General features: G+C 46.5%; 1 protein-coding gene across 1 annotated transcript in view; it reads right to left on the bottom strand.

Annotated features, from left to right (window-relative positions):
* Nucleotides 1-708: 708 nt before the first annotated feature.
* The window catches only part of EPS8L2 (EPS8 signaling adaptor L2), a 36,496-nt gene continuing 12,238 nt past the window's right edge, over nt 709-24,966 (bottom strand). The window contains exons 3-20 of the mRNA XM_010227506.2: nt 21,090-21,154; nt 17,651-17,812; nt 16,701-16,850; nt 16,219-16,298; nt 15,116-15,255; nt 12,822-12,901; nt 12,192-12,318; nt 11,941-12,029; nt 10,097-10,171; nt 8,965-9,113; nt 8,552-8,678; nt 7,591-7,706; nt 5,840-5,951; nt 4,935-5,042; nt 3,352-3,493; nt 1,819-2,002; nt 1,473-1,605; nt 709-1,190 (exon numbers count right to left, since the gene is read on the bottom strand). Of these exons, the coding sequence (XP_010225808.1) occupies nt 1,119-1,190; nt 1,473-1,605; nt 1,819-2,002; nt 3,352-3,493; nt 4,935-5,042; nt 5,840-5,951; nt 7,591-7,706; nt 8,552-8,678; nt 8,965-9,113; nt 10,097-10,171; nt 11,941-12,029; nt 12,192-12,318; nt 12,822-12,901; nt 15,116-15,255; nt 16,219-16,298; nt 16,701-16,850; nt 17,651-17,812; nt 21,090-21,154 (2,111 nt within the window). The 3' untranslated portion in view covers nt 709-1,118. The remainder of the gene's footprint in view (nt 1,191-1,472; nt 1,606-1,818; nt 2,003-3,351; nt 3,494-4,934; nt 5,043-5,839; nt 5,952-7,590; nt 7,707-8,551; nt 8,679-8,964; nt 9,114-10,096; nt 10,172-11,940; nt 12,030-12,191; nt 12,319-12,821; nt 12,902-15,115; nt 15,256-16,218; nt 16,299-16,700; nt 16,851-17,650; nt 17,813-21,089; nt 21,155-24,966) is intronic.

The following is a 24,966-nucleotide window of genomic DNA, read 5'->3' as shown; positions in this document are numbered from 1 at the left end:
TTACTAGATAATTATATACACATACACACACCATGATTAAGGCAAAAAAAAAAAAGGAAGTGAGGAAGGAACAACAGCATCTACTAAATTAGATAATATCTTTCATGTTTGTAATGTTGCCGTGTCATATTAAAGCAGCCATTCCAAGTGCTATGTAGTTTCTCAGGTGTTTAGGAAACCCCTCAGAGCGCTCTTTGCAAGTCAAATGTGAAGGTGAGGATGAGTCATGACCCTGGCAGTGGCTTCAGGTGTGACTAAAGGTGGGGAGCAAATGTTAGGGGTTATTTTCTGTTTGTTTGAGGCCTGGATTTGGCAATACTGTAGCTTTCTGATACAGGATTAGTGCCAAAGCACTCTGCTGCACAGCTGCCCCAAGCCTCAACTCCTCCTGCATCCTCTGCGTCCTCAGCATCCTCTGATATTTGCAATAGCTTCAGTCCTCGCTCAGGTCCTTCTCTTTATTCCACAGCAAAACCCCCTTTCCACTGTTCAAAGGCAGCAGTAACTGGTAGTAAAGGAAGCGGCCCGGGTCTTGGATAATTTGTGTTGCAGTTCTAACTTCATTTAACAAGAGGGCATGGGAGGACAGCAGAAGGAGAGTAAACTGCCACCAGCCTCTGCTAGTAGGTTACCAGGGATGTCCGCCACATGAAAGGAAGTGAAAGATGAGGAAAAAAACAATAAAGCCTCATTTCTTTGGTCCCAGACTCTATGTGTTCAGGCTGGCTTGTTCTGCACAGAATGCCAAGGAAGGGGCTGGGAGCACACGTAACCCTCCGTTCAAAGCTTTGCGGGCTCCTTTTTGCATGTTCAGATTTGTGTGAATTCTGGTCTGCTCTGACTGCATGCACATAAAATTTCAGTATAAAATATATAGATATATATATAATAAAAAAAAATACTTCATGCAATACTAAAACAGCTTTCCCAATGGGACATGGTCTTAGTGTCTATCCTTATCAATAGTGTTCAAGGAATTGTCGCTTTGATGGCAATGACACTGCTAAGTGCGGAGCACTTCTGTCTCTTGCCTGGACTGGGGACCATTGCTTTCATTCCCTTTTTTTTTTTTTTCTTTTTATTACTATGACTAATAGCAGAAAAAAGCAGACAGATTTTTAATTAGCAGAATCAATCCTTTCCTGGCGACGCTTCATGATTTCTTGGAGCTCCGACTCCCCTCTGTTTTTCTAGAATGGAAACAAAACAGCAAGTTTGATTTTTAACTTAAAGCTGTAGTTAGATCATAAAGTTTAATGCCATAAGAGTAGAGCTAGTGCGAGGGACATCAGTGAGAGGGCAGATCCCTTAGTAGAGCCAGGGCGATCCACCTTACAGATCTGGGATCTTTTTGTTTAAAATAGTTCTCTGCATTTTTGCTTTGTTTTTGGAAACTTCCTCTTCAATGGAACACCCTGGTGTTGCTGGTCAAGGCACCTGTTCAGGCAGGGCTTGTCCAGAAAGCTACTTACCTCTAGCTGATTTTTTTCCACTGTGATTTTACTGTACACTCGGTTGCCCTCATCACCACACACTTTCTTTAGCTCATCTCTGTTGAGGGAGAAAAGCTGAGCTCCAGTAAGGATGCCAAGGTGATCCACTGTCCTGGAAGACACAAAGCAAGGAGGTCGTTGTGCTACATGTGGCCTCTCCTCAGAGGTGAGAGAAAAACAGTCCAGAACAGTTGAATTGCAACCCCTGCACCGGGACCATCTCACGTGGAAGGCACTGAGGCAGTGCCCATGCAACAGCTCTTGGGTAATCCAAGTCCATTAAATGAAGGACCAGCATCTCCTAGAGGAGCAATGCAGATTTTACCCTTTGCTGAATGACTTTGCCTCCAGCCAAGCTTTGACTTCTTCAGCACTAGATTCGAAGGTAAGGGGCACAAGAACTTGCTGGGGTTTCTCCACTTTGAAATTCCTCGTCGGAGGATGAATTTTGCTGTTTGTGATCTTCTTTAGTAACTCATCATTCAGCTCATCCATTTGATGCATGAGTTCTGGGGAAACAAGGCACAGCTTTTAGAGGACGAGTAGAGAGTCACGAGAAAAACCAAGTCGCCAGTTACAAATCCTCATACAAAGGACATAAAAACCTTCAACATCTCCTGGCAGAAGTTTGCTCGTATCGTAGAATATCCGACCAATATCTCTTTGCTCCCACTGGTGCTGCCTGCAAGAGACAGGGTCCCCTTTCCCTAAATCCTTTCGTCGCTCTTGTGTTTTTGCTTTAATTTGTCATCTTCCTGTTTTTGAGGTACTTAGTTCCCTTCGGGCTGTTAAAATAGGGAAACTGCCCTGCAAACTTAGCAGGAGGGAGGAAGAAAAACCAGACCTTGTGAGAGAGCAAACATAAGGGAGGCCTGACTGTCTTTGAGAACAGATGGTTCCCACTCTCAAAAAAAAAGTTTTAACCTATTTTTCCTGTTGCCTCTCTGTTTTCTCCTGGTGTGGAAGGCAGAGTCTGGGAGCATCTACAATTTGAGCTTTGTTTTTAAGCTCTAGCCCCGCTCCCTCTAATTCTCAGTACTCACTGCTACTTCTCCTAAGTAATTCACTAACCCAGTTCCTCAGAGCTCCATCTTTTGCTGTGCAAGTAAATGGAAGTGGCAGGAAGCATGAACTGGAGAGGGAGCCATGCACTCACAAAGCTTTCGTAGAATCATTAGGGTTGGAAAAGATCTTCAAGATCATCAAGTCCAGCCATAAGCGCTTTAACACCATGCCTGGTAAACCACATACCTAGTTGCCTCATCTACACGTTTCTTGAACAGTGACAAGGATGATGACTCCTCTACTTCCCTGGGCAGCCTGTTCCAATGCTTGCCTACTCTTTCTGTGAAGAGATTTTTCTAATACCTACCCTAAACCTCCCCTGACACGACCTGAGGCCATTTCGTGTTGTCCTAGAGGATGTCCCTTTATGGAACATTACTCAGTATCACTTTTTTCCACAATACTCTTGAAGACTGTGAGGAATAACATGGGACTATTAGTAGATCCCTGACTATGATGCTTGTACGATGGGGCTTTCCATTACCCAAGAAGGGCTCTTGATTTGAGGGGTCTGCAGGAGCTGAAGAAGGGATGAATTTGGGTTGAGGTCTTTTGGAGACAGCCTGGTAAAAGTGGTGAACTCCTAAGGACTCATCTGCTGGCAGCTCTACTGCCTGCTCCTTCTTGGAAAAACAGCCCTGTGTGGCTTTGCCATCCCAAGAGGAACAGAGAGCGTGAAGGATGTCTCATAAACTGGCTGCTTGACACCTTATAAAGTGTCTACACTAGAGAAATCCTGCTGGATGTGGTGGGAGAAGGGCCCTGGTGCTAGGAAGGCGGCATGGAAACGTACGTTCTTTGGCATCCTGGGGGGAGTTGCGCGCTAGCATTTCGCTTCCCCATTTGTCCCCGGCGTAGCTGGCAGGTAGCTTATGAGTTGGGCTCGATGGTCCATATCCTCTGGGACTCAGATCTCCTTTGTACCTCTGATTAGACTAGATGACAAGAAAGAAAGAAAAAAAAAGAAGTAATTTTTTTTGTGTGTTTTTTTTTTTATTTTCAGTTTTCTCAAACATTTTGCATCCCCCCGCCCTGGAGTAACAAACTGAGGGGCAAACTGTCGTGTCCTCCCTGAGGCCATCCAGCAGCTGAGGAGCCACGTGGAACAAGTTCCCTCTGATGGGGGGGATCTTCCAAGCGAGGATATAAATCAACCCAAAGGTTTCTTGCTGCATGAAGGCATTTGCAGCCTGGTGAAGCCTGTGCCATGTGCACCACCCGCAGCTTGAACTGTTCTAAATGACTGCTCAGAGTTCAGTGCGAGCGTGACTGAGCTCGGTAGCCTTTCATTATGCAAACTTGTAGGACTTGCCTATAGATGGGGTGCACGGAAAGCGAACTGTTTTTGTGCAAAGAGGGAACAACAGAAATGCCATTTGAAGGTAGAGCTTTAATGCTCTAGTAACTGGGTGCAGAGTGGGAGCTTGCCAAGTGCCTCGAGATGGAGAGAGTTTTTTGACATCTTCTTGGTTAGACTGAGAGGACTTTGGTCTGGAGGGTTGCTGGGGCACTTTGTCCTTTGCCCAAGCTGTGAAATGCCAAAGTGGGAAACAATTCTGTGCTTCCTTGGGGATCTAGAACTTTCTGCCTCCACATTTTTCCAGTACAAGGTGCTCAATACTCAGTTAATATTCACTTAGATGCTATTCCTACCTACCTCCACGACAATAACCTCTTCCTACCCCTCTGGTATCTCCTGGTGCTCAACTGAACTGGGCAAGAGAACCGTTTGCTTTTAATTTAATCCCCAACAAAAGCCCTCAGCTTCTTGGGGCAACGTTTGCTTTTGCAGCTGCATTAGCTCTGCCATCCTGCTCAGGCCTGAAAGCAGAAGGGTTTCACAAGAGGAGGTGGTAAACCATAGGCTGAGAAACATGGTTTGGAGGCTTTGGAGAGGCAAAAGGTGGAAGTATTTCAAGCCAGTGAAGCCAGTAGTTATTTAGTAACACTGAAACCTCAACATCAGACCTTCTCCATGGGAATGCCTAGTCATGCTGCTGGGTTTGCGGAGGGTGTCCCTTGGAGCTAGGGTTCCTCTCAGGAGCAGGTTGCTCTCCTCAGCACAGGCCTTCACCTGCGCCATAACCCTGCGTTCCAGGTGCCCTTGGCGGTGGGCAGTGAGCTTAGAATTGCAGAGAGGGAGAAAACTGTTGTCTTGGGTGGATAGGATGGATATACCTGGTTTGGGGAAAGGGTAAGCAAGATGGTGGCAAAATGTGGGAGTTTTGCCATAGGAAACTTGGGAACCTCCTGCTTCATTCGTTTGTAGGGGAGGTCTGGCTCGTGCAGACCAGGTAGGGCTAATTCCAGGATTATTCTCAGTGGCTAATTATGCCCTGCAGCTAATTACCAGTTAAATATCACCTGACTATAGACCTGTTCGAGCTCTTCCAGTTTCACCACATCCAGGATATTATAAGGGACATAACCAGCCTGCCCGCTCCGGTTGAGCAGCTTCCACCACTGCTTATTATCTTCCAACACCTGAGAAAAGAAGAAAATGTTACACAGAACATTGGATTTATGGTAGCAAATATAGCATATAGTGGAAAGAAAACACACAGCAATGCAAAGTTGTCAGCATAACATCGTAGCAGTCTGGCAAACAAATCTGCATGACACTATTTCCAGTTCAGAATTGAAATATTTCCTGAAAATCACCAAAACCATATCACAAAGGCCTATAGGAGAGCACCTCTGGGGGCAAATATACATCCAGATGCTGCCAAACTCATAGTTGCTAGTTAATTTGCCTGTTTATCTCTCTCTTTTTTCCTCAGTGTCTGAGCATGCTTTGGGTTTTTTTTTTTGCATTAAAATAAATATATCAAAAGAAATAATTAAAAAAATAGCTACAGGACTGTCATATAACTTGATCACAATATGCCTCGTCATAGCACAATATATAATCTGGTTCGGAAATAAATGTTTTTTTCAAGGTTGAACTTTGCTAGCGAAGCAGTTTTCCTGTTCTAGTTACATTGCCTCAAGTCATATGTCTGCCATGGTTAGGGCATAGCCCGAGTTGTGTCCTAAATTTACCAGCTACCAACAGTGTTGCAGTGGGAGAGAGGTTAAAAAACAGGATATTTTCTTGGAAAATAACTTTCCCTTTTTTTGGTAATGGCAAACATAGACCCAGAAAGTGGGTGAGCAATGTGCTGCCGGGATATATTTCCCTCCTCCTTGTTGTTACTTGGCTCTTGCCAGCCTTGAGCCTCCTTTCCTTTTCGTAGAAAGGGGAGGAAGGATAAACCTTGTTCCCGAGCACCTTCACCTACCTCCAGGATCTCATCCTTAAGCACGGAGAGTTCGTTGGCATTTCGCGCAGTGAAATCGTAGCGGATTTTGGCATATCTCTTCGGTGGGGCCATTCCCTGTGCCTCATAATTCCTTCAGGAGAGGAGAAAAAGATGGAATTATAGTGGAGGGCCCTCCAATAGGGTCCACAAGTGTAAGACAAGTGGTGATGACTGTGCACCACGTCCAGTGGCTTTATGCTAGAGGGAGGCAGCCCCCTTTCATTTGGAGAGATATACGGAATAAATACAAAATATTTTTTAAAATGCAAATATTGATGAAAAGTGAAACAAAAAGTTTTTTTTTTAACTCAAAATGAAATCTTTTATTTTTTGTGTTTTTTAAGCCTGAATTAGGAAGATTTTCCCTCTTCTTCTCCAGCTAGGATGATTATAATGTTATATTTCTACTTCCCAAAATGTCTGTAGTGAGGGAATCCTGTCTTATCTAGTTCTGCAAGGGCAAGAACTATTTTGTCACGCTTTCTCTGCATCTATTTATGACTTGGGACAGTAAACCCATGTGGTGCAGTTCCCAAGGGCTTATATTCATAGCAGACAAACCAACAAGAGGTTGGATAGTCTTCCTGTAAAGTTACATTGATTTATACCAAGGCTGGTGTAACTCAGTGCCACAGTGCTTACAGTGCTGATAATGACTATGGCTTTTATCATTACATTTGTCTTTCCTGAGTTCCTGGTTTCAATTTGAGACTTTAAATCTAAAGTCCATAAAAAGATATTAAAAATATGTCCATTAGGTTTAGGCATTGGTCCATTAGGGTCTTCATTAGATAGCTTTTGGCAGTCTGAAGAAGGCTGAAACCAGGTTGAATCTGCCAGTCAAAAAGGGAGTGGTGGCCTTGGCCAGCAATGCCCCGAAGGCAGGGAGAGGGAGGAATGCTTGTGTTCTGAAGAAATCATCTTCTTTCTAGCCTTCCAGAAGGCAAGTGACTCATGAGAAAAGGCCTGAAGGCCAGAGAAGTTAAAACACTTTGTGTACACCTAGATTTTACATGAGAGACCTTTGCTGAATATAGCTTGAGGCTTTCCTGACACTTCTCTGCAGCCAAAAGCCATAGCGTAAATAATAATATTGATGCATGTGGAATCTTTGTCAATATTGTGTCTTTTGGTTAGAGAATTAAAGTACCCTCAAAAACAGCATGAGCATATCAGGAGATATGGCTGTCCCAGGACTGTGATCCTGACAAACATTTCGGCAGACTTGGCTCAAGTCTGTTCTGAAGTGAAGAAGGCATCTAAGCCCCTTCTCAATTTCAATATTTGCTTCAGTATCATTTACTTCATTTTTTTTCCTTAATGTTATCAATAAGGAAGAGTTGTTGGCAGTCTGAAAAATGGGTGGAAGCTAAAGTCAGAGACAGCATATGATCCTTAATATTGATCTGTTGGGCTGACATTATGAAACAAAACATATTGACGGACTACAGAAATCAGTCAATTCCTATGCCTCTTGTGGTGGAAAACATATTTAACCTATTTCCTCACAGCCCAGCTGCTGATCTGATAGCAGACAGCATGTACAGGGATAATTGCTTGTCACATGGTTGAGTCTCTTGATCTCATTAGCAAATCTGAATTAATAACAGCAGAGAGTTAGTTACCTACAGGCCAAAACATCTTGGTGTCATGGTATGTTGTGCTGGGTGCTTCTGAGGTTACCCCCTGGGAGCCAAGGCACCCTTTTCCGGGGTGGTGCTGATATTTACCTATTTACATGTTGAGTTACATTCTGCTTGAAGGCATCCACAGCCTGTGTCTGATCAGCGGGCTGGCCACGCTTGAGTGAGGAGTTACGGTAGGGATATCCATTGGCTGATGAGAGCTGGAAAGGTAAAAGGGAGTCGGTGTTAACACGGAAAGGGAAGGCTCTGTCAGAGATGGAGGAGGCGATAGAGGTAGATGAATCACTGCCTGGAAGCTTTTGGTCAAGATGAGGCACACGCCAAAGACAAAATTGTTCTTCAGGGAAACCGGTATCCATGGGGCTCATTAAAGTCTCACTTAATTCCAGATATTGCCTCCTGTCTTTCAGGAGCTGAGGCTTGCCCCTTTTTGGCCTTACTTTCTTTCCATGTTTAGGTGGAGTGACCACATCCAACTGAGTTTTGAGCTGACTGCGTGTTGAACACCACCACAAACTCCATGGTAGCACAGATGGGACAGAGCAGAATTTTTAGCCATCGGAAGCACCTGACAGCTTTGCTCTCCCTGGAACAGCGCTGAGTTCCTCTGTGCCAAAATCCAGAGGCCAGAGAAAAGAGCTGCAGGCTGAGCTTAGCTACAGTAGATGGTTATCATCCTTTATTTGATGGCTCTGTGTTCCTTTGCTTGAGCTTCTCACTTTTAGGAAGGGCTAGGGCTGGCTTGTTGAAAGGGAAACGTAACAACTACTAGCCTATCTGTGTGCGTGTCTGCTGCAGAGTATATTAAGTGGTGAGGTTTGGTACTGGCAGCAAAATCCCATGCACTCTTGGGGTATTGGCCAAGCAGCAGACTCTGCCCACATCTCTGCTCCTCTGTTTTAATATGAATATACCCTGTATACTGGTAATATGCCCCTTTACTCTGTAAAGCTTCATGGTCTTCAGCAAGAGAGGTTTCTCACTCTGAGAAAGAGGGAAGAAGAGGAAAAGGAAGTGAAAGGATGGCTGGGAGCAGAAGACGAACCTCTTCTTGCAAGTGTCCGATGTCTATTTCCCAAGGAGCTCCACGGAAGATTTCCATGGGCGGTTCCCAGCCGTTGCGAAATTTGGGAATGTAGCTGGGGATATTTGCTTCTCGAGGCCATTCAGCTCTAGGACATGAAGCAAGAATATGCAGTCAGGGTCACAGGGAGCATGGGGCTGAGAGCCTCCTGTGTGTCAGGCAGAGGCAAGATCACTGGTGCAAGGAGAGTGTGAAATGCTATGAGCTTATGCCCCCTGAGCTGGGGTAAGCAACTTGAAAATTGCAGTGTTAGGGAGAAACAGACCCAAATCCTCTTTTTTCCTTGACCCTCTGACCTGGCTATAAAACTAAATGTTCCTGCAGTTTTTCCGAACAATTTGGGAAGCTTTGTGACCCGACAGCCCTGTCCTCACCTGGATCTGGTCCACGTCTCTCCCAGGGAGTCCCAGAGGCTCATCTCTTTGGGTATCAGGTGTCCTCGGAGGAAATCTGTGGCATCTTTAGAAAGAAGCGGACTGAGGACAGACCTGGCAAGCTCAGGGCCACCACAGCTATTGACAATCTGGATTGCACACAAACACACACAAGCATGAGATGTTGCAGGGCTTCGAAATGCCAAAGCAGCACATAGATAAGAATAGAAATCAAAAGCAGAAAAATCTGATCTTTTGGAGTCTCTGTGCATGCCCACTCCAAAGGAAGCCAAGCTGCCCTCTACGGTGTGCACCTCTGAAACCCGTGCCACTTTGTTTAGGAGCTCTAAACCTCCTTCTGTGCCTTCATATATGTTAGGCTGAGGTTTCATAACACAGTTGAACTAAATAAACAGTTTGCTGCTACCTGAAAGGGATGCTGTGCTCCCCCAGTATCCACTTCTCATCCTTAAGAAAGAGCAAACAGAAAAATAAGGCAAATAGTTTCCCTGCCAACTTTGAGTTCTCCAAGGAATAAAATGACAGTCAAAGGGCATCATCCCAAAGGATTGCATGACTCCTCTTGATCACAGGGGATCCTGAGATCAACTCAATTGTTTCAAGAAGCATCAACCTAAATCTTTGGAGGGGAGGGAACAGTTCAGAGGAAAGCAAGATTTTTTTTCTATTGGAGTCAAAGCAATGTCCAAACTGAAAATTAGCTGCTGTTGGAGATAGAACACATCGGAAGCTACCATATTAAAAATATGGAATCCGTTGGGGTTTCTGTGTCAATTCTGGCTTTTTTTTTTTCAAATTGGGATACCTGCTTCCTACCTGCAAATATTGAGTCTTGTTTGTCTGGAGGTGATACTAGGCTGATTCCAAAGAGGAACCACAGAGTGCTCACCCTGTCGTTTACACCAAGTTTTCATTAATGCAGCAAAATGGCTCATATTTTCTAGGGTTTGTGTTGATGTACTTAGTTCAAGATAGAAATCAAACTGGAACCCAGAAGTGTCGGTGTTGTTTCTAGACTTTGTTGTGATTTTTTTGCCAAATGCACTCTTGGGTCCTGTCTATTCAGTAACCAGCATCACCAGAACTCAAAAGGCCTGTGAAGAAGGTTTACCAGTTCCAGCGGCCCAAACAGGAAATGCACCAACTCTGAAGCACTTGGGTTCTGGATGTGCTTTCTCAGTTTGGCCTGAAAAGAGAAAGGAAACCTTGTTTAATCCTAACCTGTTCAGTGGCATGGAGGAATTGTTCTTGGCTGATATCTGAAAAGCAAGGAACCTCATAATAGCTCACTTCAAATTAGGGAAGAAGATGAAGTGATTGGGGAATAGGATCATTCTGTTTTAGGTCATTTCTGTTTGGTGCCCATTTCTAACAGCCTGGACTTTTGGAAGGGTGAAGCATCTGCTCTGTAAATATCATGGCCTTTTAAAGCTGTTTTGAGAGGAAATTGAAAACCTTCACTTATTCTGGAAGCCTTAGTGAGGAGCTGAAGGCCTGTTGTTTCTGATTCTTGCAGAACTGAAAATTCTGTTAGTTTCTGTGAATGAAAACAACAGAGCGAGTGTTCTGCAGAGTCCCTTGGCAAGTTGCTGCAGGGAAAAAATATTCACCAAGGTCTTTCCTGTGTAGTGCACGTACAGCTGCCCACTCCAGTGAAATGCTTGGTATTTGGAATAGACTGCGGTGGAATGGAGGAGCAAATGCTTAGGATTACTTTGCAGTAAGAACTGCATTGCACTAACAGCAATCAGCTAAGCTAGGTGAGAAACCACTCGAGTTTGTGCTTCCTCTCCATCCTTTATTCATATCTTATGCTTCTGGCATTGCAGCAACAGAAAACAGACCCCTTTCCTAACAAAATGCAACTGAGCAGTGGGGCACTTCACAAGGAGGGTGCAGCCGTGCGGCACGTGACAGAGCCCTGGATCCCCATCTGGTTTCCCCACCGGCCTTGTTATTTGCCCCTGGCCTCTCACCTGGAGCACAACAGCTCTGGGTGGGTTTGTGCACCCACAAACAGGAACACCCAAGGCCTGAGTGCAAAGAGAGCTCGGGTACGCGAACGAATTTCCTACCTATTAGCTCCCGTGATGCTGAGGGGGGAGCAGCAGCAATGCAGCAATCTGTGGGGCTGTGTGCCAGAGCATGCACCAGGATTTGCAGGCTGTAATGAGCACTTGCAACTGCATCATGCTATTGGGAGTGCCCAAGCAGGCTTTTACTGGCGAGGATGCTAACTCCAGTGCAGACCCAGGCTGTGACTAAGGGTCTGGTTGACCATGCTGGCTATACTGTATTTATCTTGACTGTGTGAGCAGCCAGAAAGGGCTGGGGTGTAACAACCCAGCCTGGATTTCCTTCTGCTTGGAAAATCCTCAGCTGCTTCCTCATGGCAGCCTTACCAGTAACATCTCAGGAATGACCTTGTTTGGCTGTGTTCACTGGGCAAGCTCAGTCAGAATTGAGAGAACTTCCTTCTGGCTCGTTACCCAGATGAAAAAAGAAAACAAAAGAAATTGTCTTGTTTTCACGTGTATACTATCCCCAGCCCCATGCTGGGCCACAAATATGTGTGTTGTCCTACAGAAAAGGAAGATTTGGAGAGATGGAGAGGGAAAGGTTGCTCCTTTTCATGGCAGAGTTGAGGCACTCCAGCACGAAGGGTTTGTGAACTGGGGTTCCTCGTGCATGGGAGCATGAAGCTGATGCTTGCACAGACAGGCAGGAAGGTTTGTGCATCTTCTGAGCTTTCTGTCTTTATTTCCAGTTCACCGGCCTTCAGAAGCCTGAAACAATGTTTGTTTTGTGGCTGTTTATGGCAGAGATATCTGGATTCATACCATCATACTTTGATAGTGGTTTTGGTTAAATTTTGTTCTAAATGCTCAGCAATTATGATAAAGAGGGAAACAGCCCTGTCACTTCATGGACCCAAAAGGCCCCTCTATGTCTTACCAAGAGGTTAAAAGCCAGTTTGGTTTTCTGGAAACAGTCGATGAACTCAGCCTCGCTTGGGGGTTTTGCTCGAAGAGTCAACATTCCCTCTTTTAAGAAAAGGTGGAGAGAAAGACACGTTAATTAGAACATTCCCAGGAGAGGTTCATCTCACTGGCATGCACTGATGGCTGCTGTGACTAGAACAACTCAAAATCAAGACATGAGGAGAGCCAAAACACGTTGCCTATGTTCTAGCTGATGCAATGTACCTGCTGGCCCTTTCTTCTTGTTCTTCTTCCCTTTCTTCCTTTGGTTGAGCTGTTTGAATGCCTCTGCTGCCTTCTGAAGCCTGGCAACGAACACTTCAATGTCATCCAGAGTGCAGTTCAGAGTTTGCTGTGAAGACAGAAACACGGCACACCAAGGTGAAAGAGGATCAGCCCAGCCTGTGTCTGGGAAGCCCAAATCCCAGAGTGTGCCTCTCTGTGCCTGCCTACATCATTTCCTGCAAGAACGTGCAGGAATGGGGAATCCAGGTGTGAAATTAAGTTGAATTCATCCTTTTTTTTTTTTTTCAGTCACAAAACTCTGCCTCGGTTAGTCTGGTCTATTTGTCAATGCTGTAACTGTCCCCTGCTCATGGATGCTAATGGAAAATTGAGGCTGGAGAGGAGCAGTCCTTCTGAAATCAGAAGAGCTATTTGAGGACAAGAAAAGATCGCACCTGACCCAGCTGCGGAGTTTTGCTTTTGCTCACCTCATCTTTATAGGCAGTAGGTGCTAATTTAACAAAGATTAAATTATGCATCAAATGTCTTTTCGTGGAGCAGTCCCCCTGTTTCCTCCTTCTCTTCCCCCCTCCTGGTGCCTGTGGGCTGGGCACCCTTCTTGGTACCAACCGTTTCTTTTTCAATTTTCTGTGCTAAGATGGCTCGGGACTCTTCGTGGTCCTGGGAGCTGGAGCCTCGTCGTTCATAGTCTGCCAAACAAGGGAGAGGAGAAAAAAGATGAGCATGGGCTCCGTTTAACACAGAAGCACACAGAACACATGGGATGGAAACTCTTTTGGCTTCAGTTATTTAGTCATTTATTCTGAGAGCACCTCAGGAGCTCACGAAGAGCTGTTCACGCAGGAGGTGATCAAAGCAGCCGATTTTCATATTTTGCCTCTTTTCCTCTTCAAGCCAAGAATGGATCACAAAGGGCAACCAGCTGCTGGCTACAGGCAGAGACCTGCAAGGTCTCCAGCTGCTGCGAGTCACTAACTCCTTTGCCTCTGAGCTAAGCTCACACCCACCAGGGAGCCGAAAGGCCCCTGCTCCCATTGCTGAGCACTTCCACAGGGATGTGAACTGCGACAGGAATAACCCGCAGCCGCTCTTCCAATCTCCAGCTCTCCACAGGAGCCTCGGCTCTCCAAGGGCATGAGTTTAACCAGGCCGTGGATGAGCATGAACAAGACATGGAAATAAATATTACTGTCAGTCACTAGAGTGCAGCAGGGCGGGAATTCTGGATGACAGATATTGAGGTAGGCCTGTGCAAAAATCAACGCTTTTGTACAAATGCATCTGCAGCCTCTCATGTGTTTCTAATGGGTATAGAAAGCATCTTCTTGCAATAAATACGAGTATAGGTGGCTCCCAGGTTTCAGAAGACAGATGCAGGGTGAGATGGCAAGATTTCAATGTGAGCAATTGCTCAGGTAGCCTCTTGTGAAAGGAGGGGTCTATCAACTGAGTGAAAGGGGGTTTGAATGAGCCAGGGCAGCGGGTATTCACATACCGGAATGTATAAGGTGGGAGAACTGGAGGTTTTGGCAGAAGGCTGTGAAAAACATATGATATCTTTAAGGGTTAGGATTAGGTGATTAGTTCTGACAGGTTTTATGGGAAAAGCAGTAAGATTTACCTCAAGAGAGAAGCAAATCCCAGCAAACAAACATGAAAAGCCATTGGGCATCAGAATATAGGGTTACAGATGGTCTAGCTCGGAAATATCAAATGTGAATTTCAGGCCTTGGCTGGGCTTGGAAAGTTGCTTCTCAAGCACATTAAAGCTCTTATAAAGAGGTCCGTAGTGGACCACGGGGAACTGATGGAGCAGTGTCCTTGAGTGGACATGGTGGCAAACCTCCTTGCGGGGGACTTTGTTGCCTTCAAGTCCTGTGATTTTTAACATATGATCATATAGCATATGATAAATGCATATGGTTTTTAAAGCAACCAGAATATTTGCCTCTTCTGTTCAGCTACATCTTATTTGCATAAGCAAAACTTCTTCTAAAATAGGTTCTTCAATTCAAGAGGCTGCACCAGCCACTTGGTTTCAGATCCTATCTCAGGATAAAGAGTATTTTCTCTCCTTTGCTACTATTTTGAGCATTTCCTATTATACCTTGATTCCATGTTTTCCTTGAATGTAGTGACTGAGGGTTCAGACACCCAGGAAAACCTAGTAAAATAGGCAGTGGTAGGAAAGGCTCAGCATTTGTTGATCATTTAACTCAACTTGGGCTTTCATAAGGGAAATAATCTGGAAGCTAATTTCTGTTATTTCTTCCTCTGGAGAAAATGCAAATTGTCTTCAAGGCAGCTAAAACTGGACTGAAGTCAGGATGGTTTTGAAATAAGATTTTAGATTAATGCATGAGATAATAGATGAGTTCAAATCTGTGTTTTCACTCATGATTCTAGGAAGATTAGTGCAAACCACATCATTTCTGTGGGTGAAATTTTCCCTCCTTGTGTAGTCAGCAGGGCCAGGAGTTTGCCTTCCTGAGCCAGGCCCATTTTGTCTTCATGTTTTAAAATAAGTGGTAGCTGGCATGAGCTACACGTGTTTGCTCAGTTTCATGAAGAGCTTTCATCTTTCTTGGGAATTTCACTATCCCCCAAATACAGATGTCATTGCCAGGATTTCTGAGGAGTTTGGGGTTTTCATTTATTGAGCTGCCATTAGAAGAAGCAGCCTACTGCTAGCCTGGAGGGCTGAACTGTTTGCCACTGCCCAATTTTTAGGCATTTCTAAAACACGGCCAGAGATGTAACAAAATGTCGTGTTTGGTAGCGTCCACGTCACCTCGTAACATTGCGAAAAAACAGCGGGCTTCAGCAATGCAACCATCGCAGGCCCCTTTTTTTCCAGGTGAGTCACCCGCTCCCGCGACACGTTTGCTGCTCTCCCCTGGTACCTGGATCGTGCTGCGAAGGAGGCGCCACGCGGTTGCGGTTCACGGGGGAGCCTCGCATGTCGTGCTGGATAGGGATGGGAGCTGGTCCTTGAGGCGCCGGCAGGATGGACTGTCTCTGCTTTATCTTTTCTTGGTTTGCTCTGCAAGGCAACCAGCAGAGCCAGCGTCAGCGGCTGTTCCCGGGAATGCAGCAGCAGGAGCAAGGAGGGGACACGTCAGGGGGTGCTGTTTGCATTGGCTGCATTGCCCCCCTAGCCCGGGGTTGGGAGGGGAGGCTGCGAGCAGGAAGCCCACAACTTTGGCAAAGGAGAGCTCCAGCCGTTGACTAGTTTGAGGGGGGCTTGCCATGGTTGGCCTGGAAGACCCACACTTCCAGAAACACCATCTGGTAGCAGGGCAGGGCTCTTTTGGCTGCTCTTTCAGAGCAGAGGCTGTCGGGGAGGCAGCCAAGACGTCCGGCACCGAGTCACCAGCTCAAACCACTTTTTTTTCCCCTGGCTCTGGCACAACATTCAAGCCCTCTTCTTTGAAAACAGCCAGTAGAAGCATTCCTGCAGAGCGTTTGGTTTCAGAGTGTAAAATCCCCGAGGGGCGGCTCACGGCAGAATGAGGCTCCATTCTCAGGCACATGACACAAGGCATGTTTCAAGCATGGGAAAAAAAATGCCAAAATTCAGGTGCACTGTAAATTGCCATGGGACTCAGCTAGCAGGTCTAAGTGAGCTTTATATCCATGTCCTCATGAAGATGGCCGTTATGGGAAGAGTCTCATTTGCAGCAATTAAATATTGCAAATATTTATTTGATGGGGAATTTGAACCTGGGTTCTGTTGCAGCAACGAGGCAAGAGAGGAAGGGCTTGTTTTCCAACTTCCTTAAGGCAAAACTGCCCGAAAGGGTATATGAGACTTTCATGACATCAGATCTCTCTCTCGCACAGCTTTAAACCCTGAGCTGAGATTGGCTAAAATCTTATGTGGTACCTGGACCCACGGGAGGCCTGGGGCTGGCGTGGCTGCCTCTACACTGAGTTTTCTCTGCAGGAGGTGTGAACACGGGACTTCCTACGCCCAGCTACATCCTGCAGCCAATGCGGTACTTACTTGAGCGTCTGTGGCCGTATCTTCTTTCCATGCTTGTGGTCTGCCAGGGCGCTCTCTATGTCCTCATGAACCATCTCCGCCTCAGAGACAAAATAGAGAGGTTTTACTAAGGGACAGGGTTTACTTTGGAAAGCGTTGGCAGCTCCAAGCGGGCAAGGGAAGAAATGGCTGGCAGAGAGCTGGGAGCCAGGGGGCATTTTTGCTCTGCCACCACGTTGCATGCACATGTTGCGGTGGGATGAGGTGCTGTGATGTTGGCATGCATGTGCTGGTGAGAGCCCTGGTGCCACAGGCAGGAAAGGTGGCCTAGAAAGGAGCTCCCAGGAATATGGCATATCCCTGCATGCCGGCATATCCCTCCATCCGTGCAGTCAGCATTCCTGCACACTCGCACGGCCCAGCGGTGCAGAAGGGTTCCTGCCTGCAGGCCCCAGCACCCCACATCCCATGTCACCCCCTCGGCCAGGAGGTGCTGTGCTCACCTCCACCTCGTCGCAGTTGAAGAAGTGAATGTCCGGTTTGTGCTGCTCCGAATCCTGGCACACCAGGAGCAGGATGGAGGGATAGCGCATCTGATTCAGCACCGTCTGGCAGTGCTGGACTGTTGGCAGAGGGAATTCCTCCAGCTCCTCCTGGAAAAGAAAGCAGATGGGGTCGGGCAGTGGAGAGCTCTATTAACCTGGCAGCGAACGGTCCTGTGCATGAGGTCCTGGGATCCCTGCTGGAGGAGAGACCGGACAGAGCTTGTGCTTCTCAGCATTGACTTGCTGGGCTCTTCAGAGATGTTGAGTTGCAGAGAGGGTGTGCTGGGGACCCCGGAGAAATAGGGGAGCCGTGGGTGGCAAACGGAGGTAAACCCTTGCCCTCCTCTGCATCCTGAACATGGGCTCAGCGTGAGGTTGCAACCAGCTGAGCTCAGTGTTTGCCATCACGTACTGTGCTTCAACTGCACTTGTCACATGTCCTAACAGGGCACTGGGAAGATGCTTTGGGGCTAACAGCAGTGCTAGGACTTGTCCTCCCACTGACTCCCTGACGCTGCCTTTGCACTAGTATTTTTTGGTTTCCCACTGCTAAAGCGCAGGCTGTGCAGAGCTTCTGCGGGCTGCTACACTGCGAGTAACGGGTCGTGCTCTCTCTTGCTCTTGCTATATGCAGGTCTCCACAGACCTTCTTCATGACTCCCACGGAAAGGCGTTCTACTGGCGACCTGTAGCACAGCTCAAGGCATCATCCATCTGCGTAGCATCCGTGTTCTGGATCCATGAATGAACCAGCCCACAGCTGCCTGCATTTAAGTTTAAATGAGCCAGCCTCTGCACACCCAGGAGTGGAGTTTGGTAGTGAGGAATTGCCATCCCAAGGAGAATAGGAAGGGCAAGCACCAAACACAACAGCCTGCAGGGAACTTTCCCTGGAGCCCCCCACATACCTGCGACTCGCAGTCCAGCAGGCGGATGGACTTGTCGTTCACTTGCAGCAGCATCTCCTGCGTCCAGATCTTCTCTTTGGAATTAAGCAGCATGAGTTTTCGAATGGCATCGTCCACCGTCACTATGGATTCGCTCTTGTCCATGATGAAGGTGGCTAAGTGCTGGAGTTTGGGAGGAAAGGAAGAGAAAACAAGTAAAAAAGCTTTGTTGGCATGTGTACAAAAGTTTGGATTATTTTTTGTCTGTTTTTTGTACCATGGGCATGAAGGAATCCCTGCCGAAGGTTTCCATTCTGGTTGTTCCTACCAGTCCGTACTGGTCTGTCCATGGTGGTGAAAGATTAGGGTTTCATAACACACAAGGGTTTTCATAACGAGTTTCACCACTTGCATATTTATCTCATCCTATGTCAATTCTAGCAGCGCTGGCTCCCATCCAGCCGTGTGTGTTTTCAAGTGCTTTGTACACACAGGTTGGGCCCCGGGGTTTTTTAAACTGCGTTGGAAATTCAGACACGCTATTTAAGCTTAACCCCCCGAGCTTAGAAGCGCTTGTAGTTGCTTCATGTAGCAGATCTCCCTGTGTGAAATTTGTCCTGGGCAAAGAACTCACACAAACCATGGGCAAACGTCACTCCTCTAGGCTGAGGTGGGCTCCAAGTGGGAGCTTGGCCAGGTTTACTGCCCGGAGTTGCTTTTCAGGCCTCCCATTGCCTGTCCCATAAGCCCAGTTTAGGGCTCTTTCCATGCCCAAGCTGGTTTCTGTCCTGTCCTCCAGTGGGTGATGGGTGCACTGGGGTTGGGAGCAGACCCAACAAGGCAGTAACGTGCCGGACAGGATGGCACTTGCCTGTTGTCACAGCCCTGCTCTATCTGTGTCCTGAAGCACCCACTGATCCAGACCTTGTGTGTAGCCTAATCGTATTTAGGGAGGATTGGGGCAATCCAGTTGCACCTGCAGCTGCTCCCGGGGCTCCAAGGGAGGCGAATGCTGGACAGGAAGCAGTTTGGAAAGGACAAGCATGTGTTGTAGCCAAGTGCTGCGTCCTCCAAGGCTGCTCCTGACACCCCATCGTGTGTTTCTCTCCCCTCTCATCTCCAGATCCTGCTGCTGCTGGTGAGAGGGTGGGAAGAAGCTGCACTCGCAGCGGGGAAGAGCCACGGAGCTGCAGGGTGTCTGCTGGCAGCGGGACCTGGGTACTGCAGGTCTCTACCTGTGCCTTTAAAACAAGCAACAAATTGGGATACAACATTTGGAGGGGTGCTTTGCTGGCTTGTACAGGGGTGAGTTTTGCCTGGCTTTTCTCCCTCTGATCCCTTCTCCTCATGGCCTACCCCTGGGATCAAACCCTGAGGGAACGGTCAGGTGGGTATGATCTCTGGGATAGGTCAGGAAGACCTTTTCTTTCTGGTACCAACTCTTTGCTATGGTGCTGCTGTGTTGGGATCAGCCCCCACTGTTCCAGATATAGATTAAAAAAAAAAAAGAAAGAAAGAAAGAAAGACGGGCTTTTTCTTAGAGGACTGACTTAGCACATGATGTCTCTTATGGGTAGACAGACTTGAGGGAAAGCACCTTCAGAATCAGGCACCTGAGCCTTGGATGGACTCAGGGACCTACAAGCAAGACCCGATGTCATGGCTGTTTCCAGAAGAGGTGGTTGTAAAGGGAGAGGCTCTCTTTAAATGCTGTGGTCAAAGACTGCAACATCCCAGTCAAGTCTGGTGTCCCAGGAGAGGATCCCCTGGGGGACTGTGATGGGGCTTGGATGGTAGGAATTAGGAAGGGAGAGAATCTATGATGACTGCTTTGGTGTTAAGATGGTAGTTGAGTAATTAATGAGTAGATGAGAGAGGTCTGGGACCAGATAGAGCAGGAAAGAAGCTCAAACACTGCAGATTTGAAGTGAAGACCCAATTCTGTGTTCATAAAGCGAAGAAGGTATTGGGTGAGGCAGTATCTAAAATCTCCTGGCAGCTATTTGCGCAGGTATACCGAAAGCTGGCGTCGGTCTTGCAATCGAATATCAACAGCTCAGGTATGTGTTACTGTAACTATAAAATGTGGCATGAAAGGTATTCGCAAAGTCAATATTATCTGTGCAGAGGTGACAAATCCTCTGCTTTCCGAGCAATGATCTGGATTGCTTTATACCTGATGACCAGCATTCTTATCAGCTCTATGATTTTACTGCTGGGTTTACAGTCTTCATAAATTCCTATGTTATTTACTGTTACATCAGTTAATTTTCATGGAGGGTAAAGCTACGGGTCCAGCTCAGATTTATTAGAAATGTTTTACTTTCTGTTTTGCTTAGATCCTGGTAGAGGGAGGACATTCACTTTATGTCATTAAAAACCCTTTTCATCCACAGAAGGAGCTTCAAATATAGTAAGTCTTCTAAGAAAAGGCAATGACTCCCTGCACTTTGATCAGCTTATAGATTACTTTGAGGGTGTAAAATGCCTTTTATGAGAAAGCCTCCCCCTGCTTCACTGCCTGCCGCTGAAATCCTGTTTGCCTTGGTCAAAGATCAAGGCAGAGACTCACAAATGAATGTCATATGCCATGATTAATGAAGGACTCGTGTCCATGTCGCTGTTTAAAGTCCCCTCTCTGCCTCCACAAGGGACTTCATTAGGTAGAGCTCACTTCTTCATGACAACTTGAAACAAAGCCAGGGTGTCCAGCTTGTAGTTGAAATAAAAGAGAGACCACAAAAAGAAAAAGGGGTCTCTGTCCTTTTAGCAAATGGCCATAGTTGGTTTCCAAGGCAAGGGCAGCGTGGTGCAGTAGCCTCTTTGTTGAGAGCCATTTGCCTGCCATGGAAGGCATGTCCTTGGGCCAGCAGTGGTGGCTGGTCATCCAGTTAGTCTATCAGATGGAAACCAGAGCCTCTCTCCAAACAAGCGTGTGTTAAAACCTACATTTCATTTTTAAGCAGCTGAGGCTTTCCTACTTCAAAGTTAAATGTGTACTTAAACCTTTTGCTCAGTTGGGGCCATAAAGCAGAGAACAGAAAGCTCTATTTGTTAAAATATGGACCTCACGGAGCACTGTCCTTCCGGGATTCTCATCTTTTTCATCTCGTCTAGGCCTCAGTGGTAAATGGCTTTGGACAGGCATGTTTCTAACTGTGATGGGGAGAACTGTCTTTGTCTTTTTAACATCTTTTTATCCTCATTCTCTACTCCCTTAGTTTGCTGAGTCTTGATTATTCAGCAAGGACTGAATCCCACATTCCTGCAGGAGAAATGAAACTTTCAAGCCGCTTTGCTGTTTGTTTTTCCCCCCGGTGTGGAGAGTGACACTTGCTTAAGATAAGAAGGTTCTTACCGATCTTTGACCTAATGAAGTTCCAGGAAAACGAAACCTTACCAGCCTCTATCATTAATGTGAGTCTCTGCTCAGTCCCATAAAGTTTCATTGCTGACTCACCTGGACATGGTACTGTGAAGTCTCGTGCATAATGATGTTGGAATTGGAGTATTTCTTCCTTTGTTCTACAAAAAAAAAAAGAAGAAGAAAACAAGCCTTGTGTTTAGTAGCAAAATTGGGAGCTAAGAATTACAGCTTTCATGACAGGGCACTACTGTCTTGGGATCTCTGAGCTTCCTGCTTCAGCTGGACTGTTGGGAATAACAGAACATTATAACCTTTGGCACACGGATTTGCAAAGTAGGTGTCTTGTCCTTAATGCTGCTGAAAATCTGATTCCTGGAGGTCAGCACCATTTGTGGAGGAAATTAAAGCTAATCCAAAGGAAAGTCACACAAAATAATAAACAAAAAGCTCTTAAAAGAGGGCTAGCAATGTGAGGAACATCTTGAGAAGTCTGGCATGGAGCTGGGATCTGTGTATAGAAAAGAAAATCCAACTGCTACCCACTAACTTGGTTGTAACTGCATTTTTAAATTGTCCTCCAGGAAATAAATAAATAAATAAAGCTTTCTGGCTCCTCTTTTAGCTTGTTTTCTTGCAGTTTCTGGCAGGGTGCAATATTGGGCTGCAGAGTCAAAACCAGAAGCATTGTAGGGATCAAGGCCAGATGGCCAGAACTTGAGTTTCTTGAACAAGATTATTATGAGGCAATGAAACTTTATTACTTCCCGCAGGTCTTACTGGCAAGCAGCAGTAAGGAACAATTGGGAAAAAATAATTGGATTTTCATGAGGCTATTGAATACAGTCCTATAGGAATTTACCCCTTATTTAATTGGCACATATCCAGTGATTTCTTGCAAAAAACTTTGAGGCAATAGGAGAGGAATAAGTACCAGTCTCAGAGTGATTTGGGATTGAATGAACTCCAAGCATCGTCCTTAAAGCAGAGGACATCCTGTGATCCCTGGTTTGCTTAGAAAATGTAGAAAATATTTTTCACCTTTCTAAAGCTGAATATAGCCTGTGTATAGCCAAGGGAATTCCACAGCAAATGTTAGGGTTGCTTGTGTTTTAAAGAAGTATATGTTATTCCTAGCGTGTTTGTGGATTGCTTCAAAGGCCTCTTTAGTGCCTTCTCCAGGATGCCGGCTTCTCTATTTTTTGCCTTTTTTTCAAATGTGGACCATGTGCTCTCATTTAACCAATTTCACATTAAAGAAATTAGTACCTAAAAAATGGATATTCTGATATAAACTCAGTCAGTAACGCAGCCAATGGACAGTTTCTTTTTTCTTAAAAGATCTTTTGGTGAAGTGGTGCAGCGCTCATGCAGAACTTCCCAAAATGGTTTTTTTTGTTCATATTTTTAAGAGCATGTCACGTTTTGATTGAGAAAAAATAATCCCCAAATCCTTTTATTGTAAATTGTTTCGCTTCTGAGTAAATAGGCTCAGTTCAAAGAGTGGAAGGAGCTTGAGTGGTGGTTGGGGCTGTCCCCCTGTTTGTGTCTTGCATTTCTGTTTTTCTGCTGCCAGAGGAGTGCAGGTTGCAGCGAGAAGGTTTCTGCTATTACAAGAGCAGAAAAAAAGTCCAGAAAAGCACCAGTTTGGGGCTTAGCTTATTTATGAGGCCTCTTTGCCTTCACTGCTCACCTAAATAGCTGCTGCTCAAGCCATCTGCCTGCAGGTTATGTGCAAAGGGAAGAGGGGCCACCTTGAATCTGCTACCGATCTTTATTGGAAGGTTGTCGGGAATTAGACTGAGGCACCTGCTTCCTTGGTGCTAATGGACAGGATTTCTTCAAATAAGTCACTTTTTGTTCCTCATCTGCGCATGTGCCCCTGCGTCTAGCATGCGGCTACGTGCCTGGGTGTACAGGTGCCTGTATAAAAATAGGTAGGATTTGGAAACAGCCCCTGGGAGCGCTCTTATTTCAGCTTACATCGATTTAGCTCACGCCACGTGGGAATTTGGGGTTTCTGAAATGAGAGAGCTGGCTGGGAGGGCGGCTAAGAACTGGTTTTAGTTAAACAAGTGGAAATTACTCAGGGGCTGCTGGGTCTTCTCAATGTTTCCTTGCGGAGTTTCTAAGCGCCGGCCCCAGTGAACTGTCCCCGATCTGAGCTCAGGTCACGAGATGCTGCTCGGGCATGAGAGGTGGTGAAAGTGGGTTCAGGGCTCGGGTCGCGTGCGGATTCACAGCAGGTTTTTGGTTTTGATTCTGCCGCTTTAGTATGAATCTTTTTCCCATGCATCGTTTTTTCATCGCTCTCATACTTTTGTTTTGATTAGGCTTTATTAGGCAAGCTACCATGGAGGACTAAGCACGTTTCCGAGTCTGCCTGGGGCTCTTCAAGCACTGCCAGCAGGTGTCCCTCCAGAACTAGCACGGGCCCAAGCTTTCCAGTGGTTTTGCTAGGGATTTTCACCTCACCTCCTTTGCCAGCATAGCCAGGTTTTCAAAACATGCCTCTCCGGGTGCTCCTCCGGTGACAGAGCATCCTTGCCATATAAAAAGGGGGCTTGGAGGCATGAAAAGGGACATGGCAGCTCCCAGCAAGCCCAGGAAGGGTTGGTGGAAGCCAATTGCTGACAACTTTTCTTTTTAAGCCTGAGAAGAAGCTCTTGCTCGGCAGGATGCCTGTGTACTTTGCACTTTGTGCCTCTGACCCAAAGCAGAGCTACACGCTTCACCTCAAGGGCTAATTCCTGGTAGCACCCAAGGGGCTGCTGTTCGCAGGAGGAAATGATTTATTGCTGGACATGCTGGCAGAAACATTAACTAAGAGTGCAAGTCTCTGAGCCAGTGTCTTTTACACTGCAAGTGCTGAAGCAGAGGCGGAGGGAAGACAGTTTTGTGGGGAAAGAGCTCAGGGAGCCAGCACAGCTTCCAGCCTAAGCAGTAGCTTCCAGAGCGACCTTAAGTGGATTAATCAATATATCAGCACGGCCACTTGTCACCTTAAGACTCCCATTAAAGTCGGTGGCATTTTCTGTTTGCTGGGTTTTATTTGCAGTCTGCCCTATTTGCAATGTGGGGCAAGGTCTGGAAGAGAAGGGCACGTGGCACCGCGTGTCCGTGGGGATGGGTGTCTAATGTGAGTAACTTCTTTCTCTCTCACTAACCTCAATTTCCTCCCCGAGCTTTGCGCATGTAAATAGAGGACACTGATGGAAACGAGAACACCGCGTCTGTGTGGGGTGGAGGCGAGTTCTGGATTTTAAGACATTCCCTCCTTTCCTTTTTTAAAAGGGAGTGGAAAAAGGCCAGCGTGGTCAGTCTGCAAACACAAGGTTTCTTACATTAGGGCAAGCAGATGTCTCCAGCTCTGACGGGAAGGGCGTTGAGTGCTGGGAGCTGGTAGTGCCCAAGGAAGGGGAGGCCAAGCGGGGAGGCAGGATGGCAGGAGGGAGCGTTATGACCGCGCTCCTCCTCTTCCTCCCCTCACTGCAAGGTCAGCAGCCCTGCACACAGCTTCATGCCCCTATAACAAATCCACAACTGGTCCATTGCTTCTCCAGCTCTCTCCTTCACAAACCTAACAGCAACAAATGAAATAAAGGAAGGAGGAGAGAAAATGCAGAGGTTCCCAGACCCATTTGTTGTTTCTCCTTGAGAATGGAGAAATTCTCCAATTCTGCATTATTTTTAAGAGTCACGGAAGTAGAACAATGTGCCTTTTTTTTTGGTCTCAGGATGCCATTCAAGTGACGTCCCAGAAGCTGCCCAGGCCAAGGAAGGGAGTGTTTCTGCATATTCTCTTTCCTGTGCCTTTCTTTAGGATGTCTGCTTATTCTTTTCCTTGAGATCTTTTCCATCTCATCGGCTTCTACCTGGCCCCCCATTGAAATCTCTCCCTTTTCTGTCTCCCCATCAGCACCCTCAGAAGTAGCCGAGCTGCCTGAAGGCATCAGGGCTTTCTGGGGACAGC

The sequence above is a fragment of the Tinamus guttatus genome, unplaced genomic scaffold (genome assembly GCF_059628265.1).
Source record: "Tinamus guttatus ecotype Peru unplaced genomic scaffold, ASM5962826v1 Tinamus_guttatus_pri_ptg000546l, whole genome shotgun sequence".
Taxonomy (NCBI): domain Eukaryota; kingdom Metazoa; phylum Chordata; class Aves; order Tinamiformes; family Tinamidae; genus Tinamus; species Tinamus guttatus.
The sequence above is the reverse complement of the archived record's forward strand: the minus strand, read 5'-3'. Positions and strand labels throughout refer to the sequence as shown.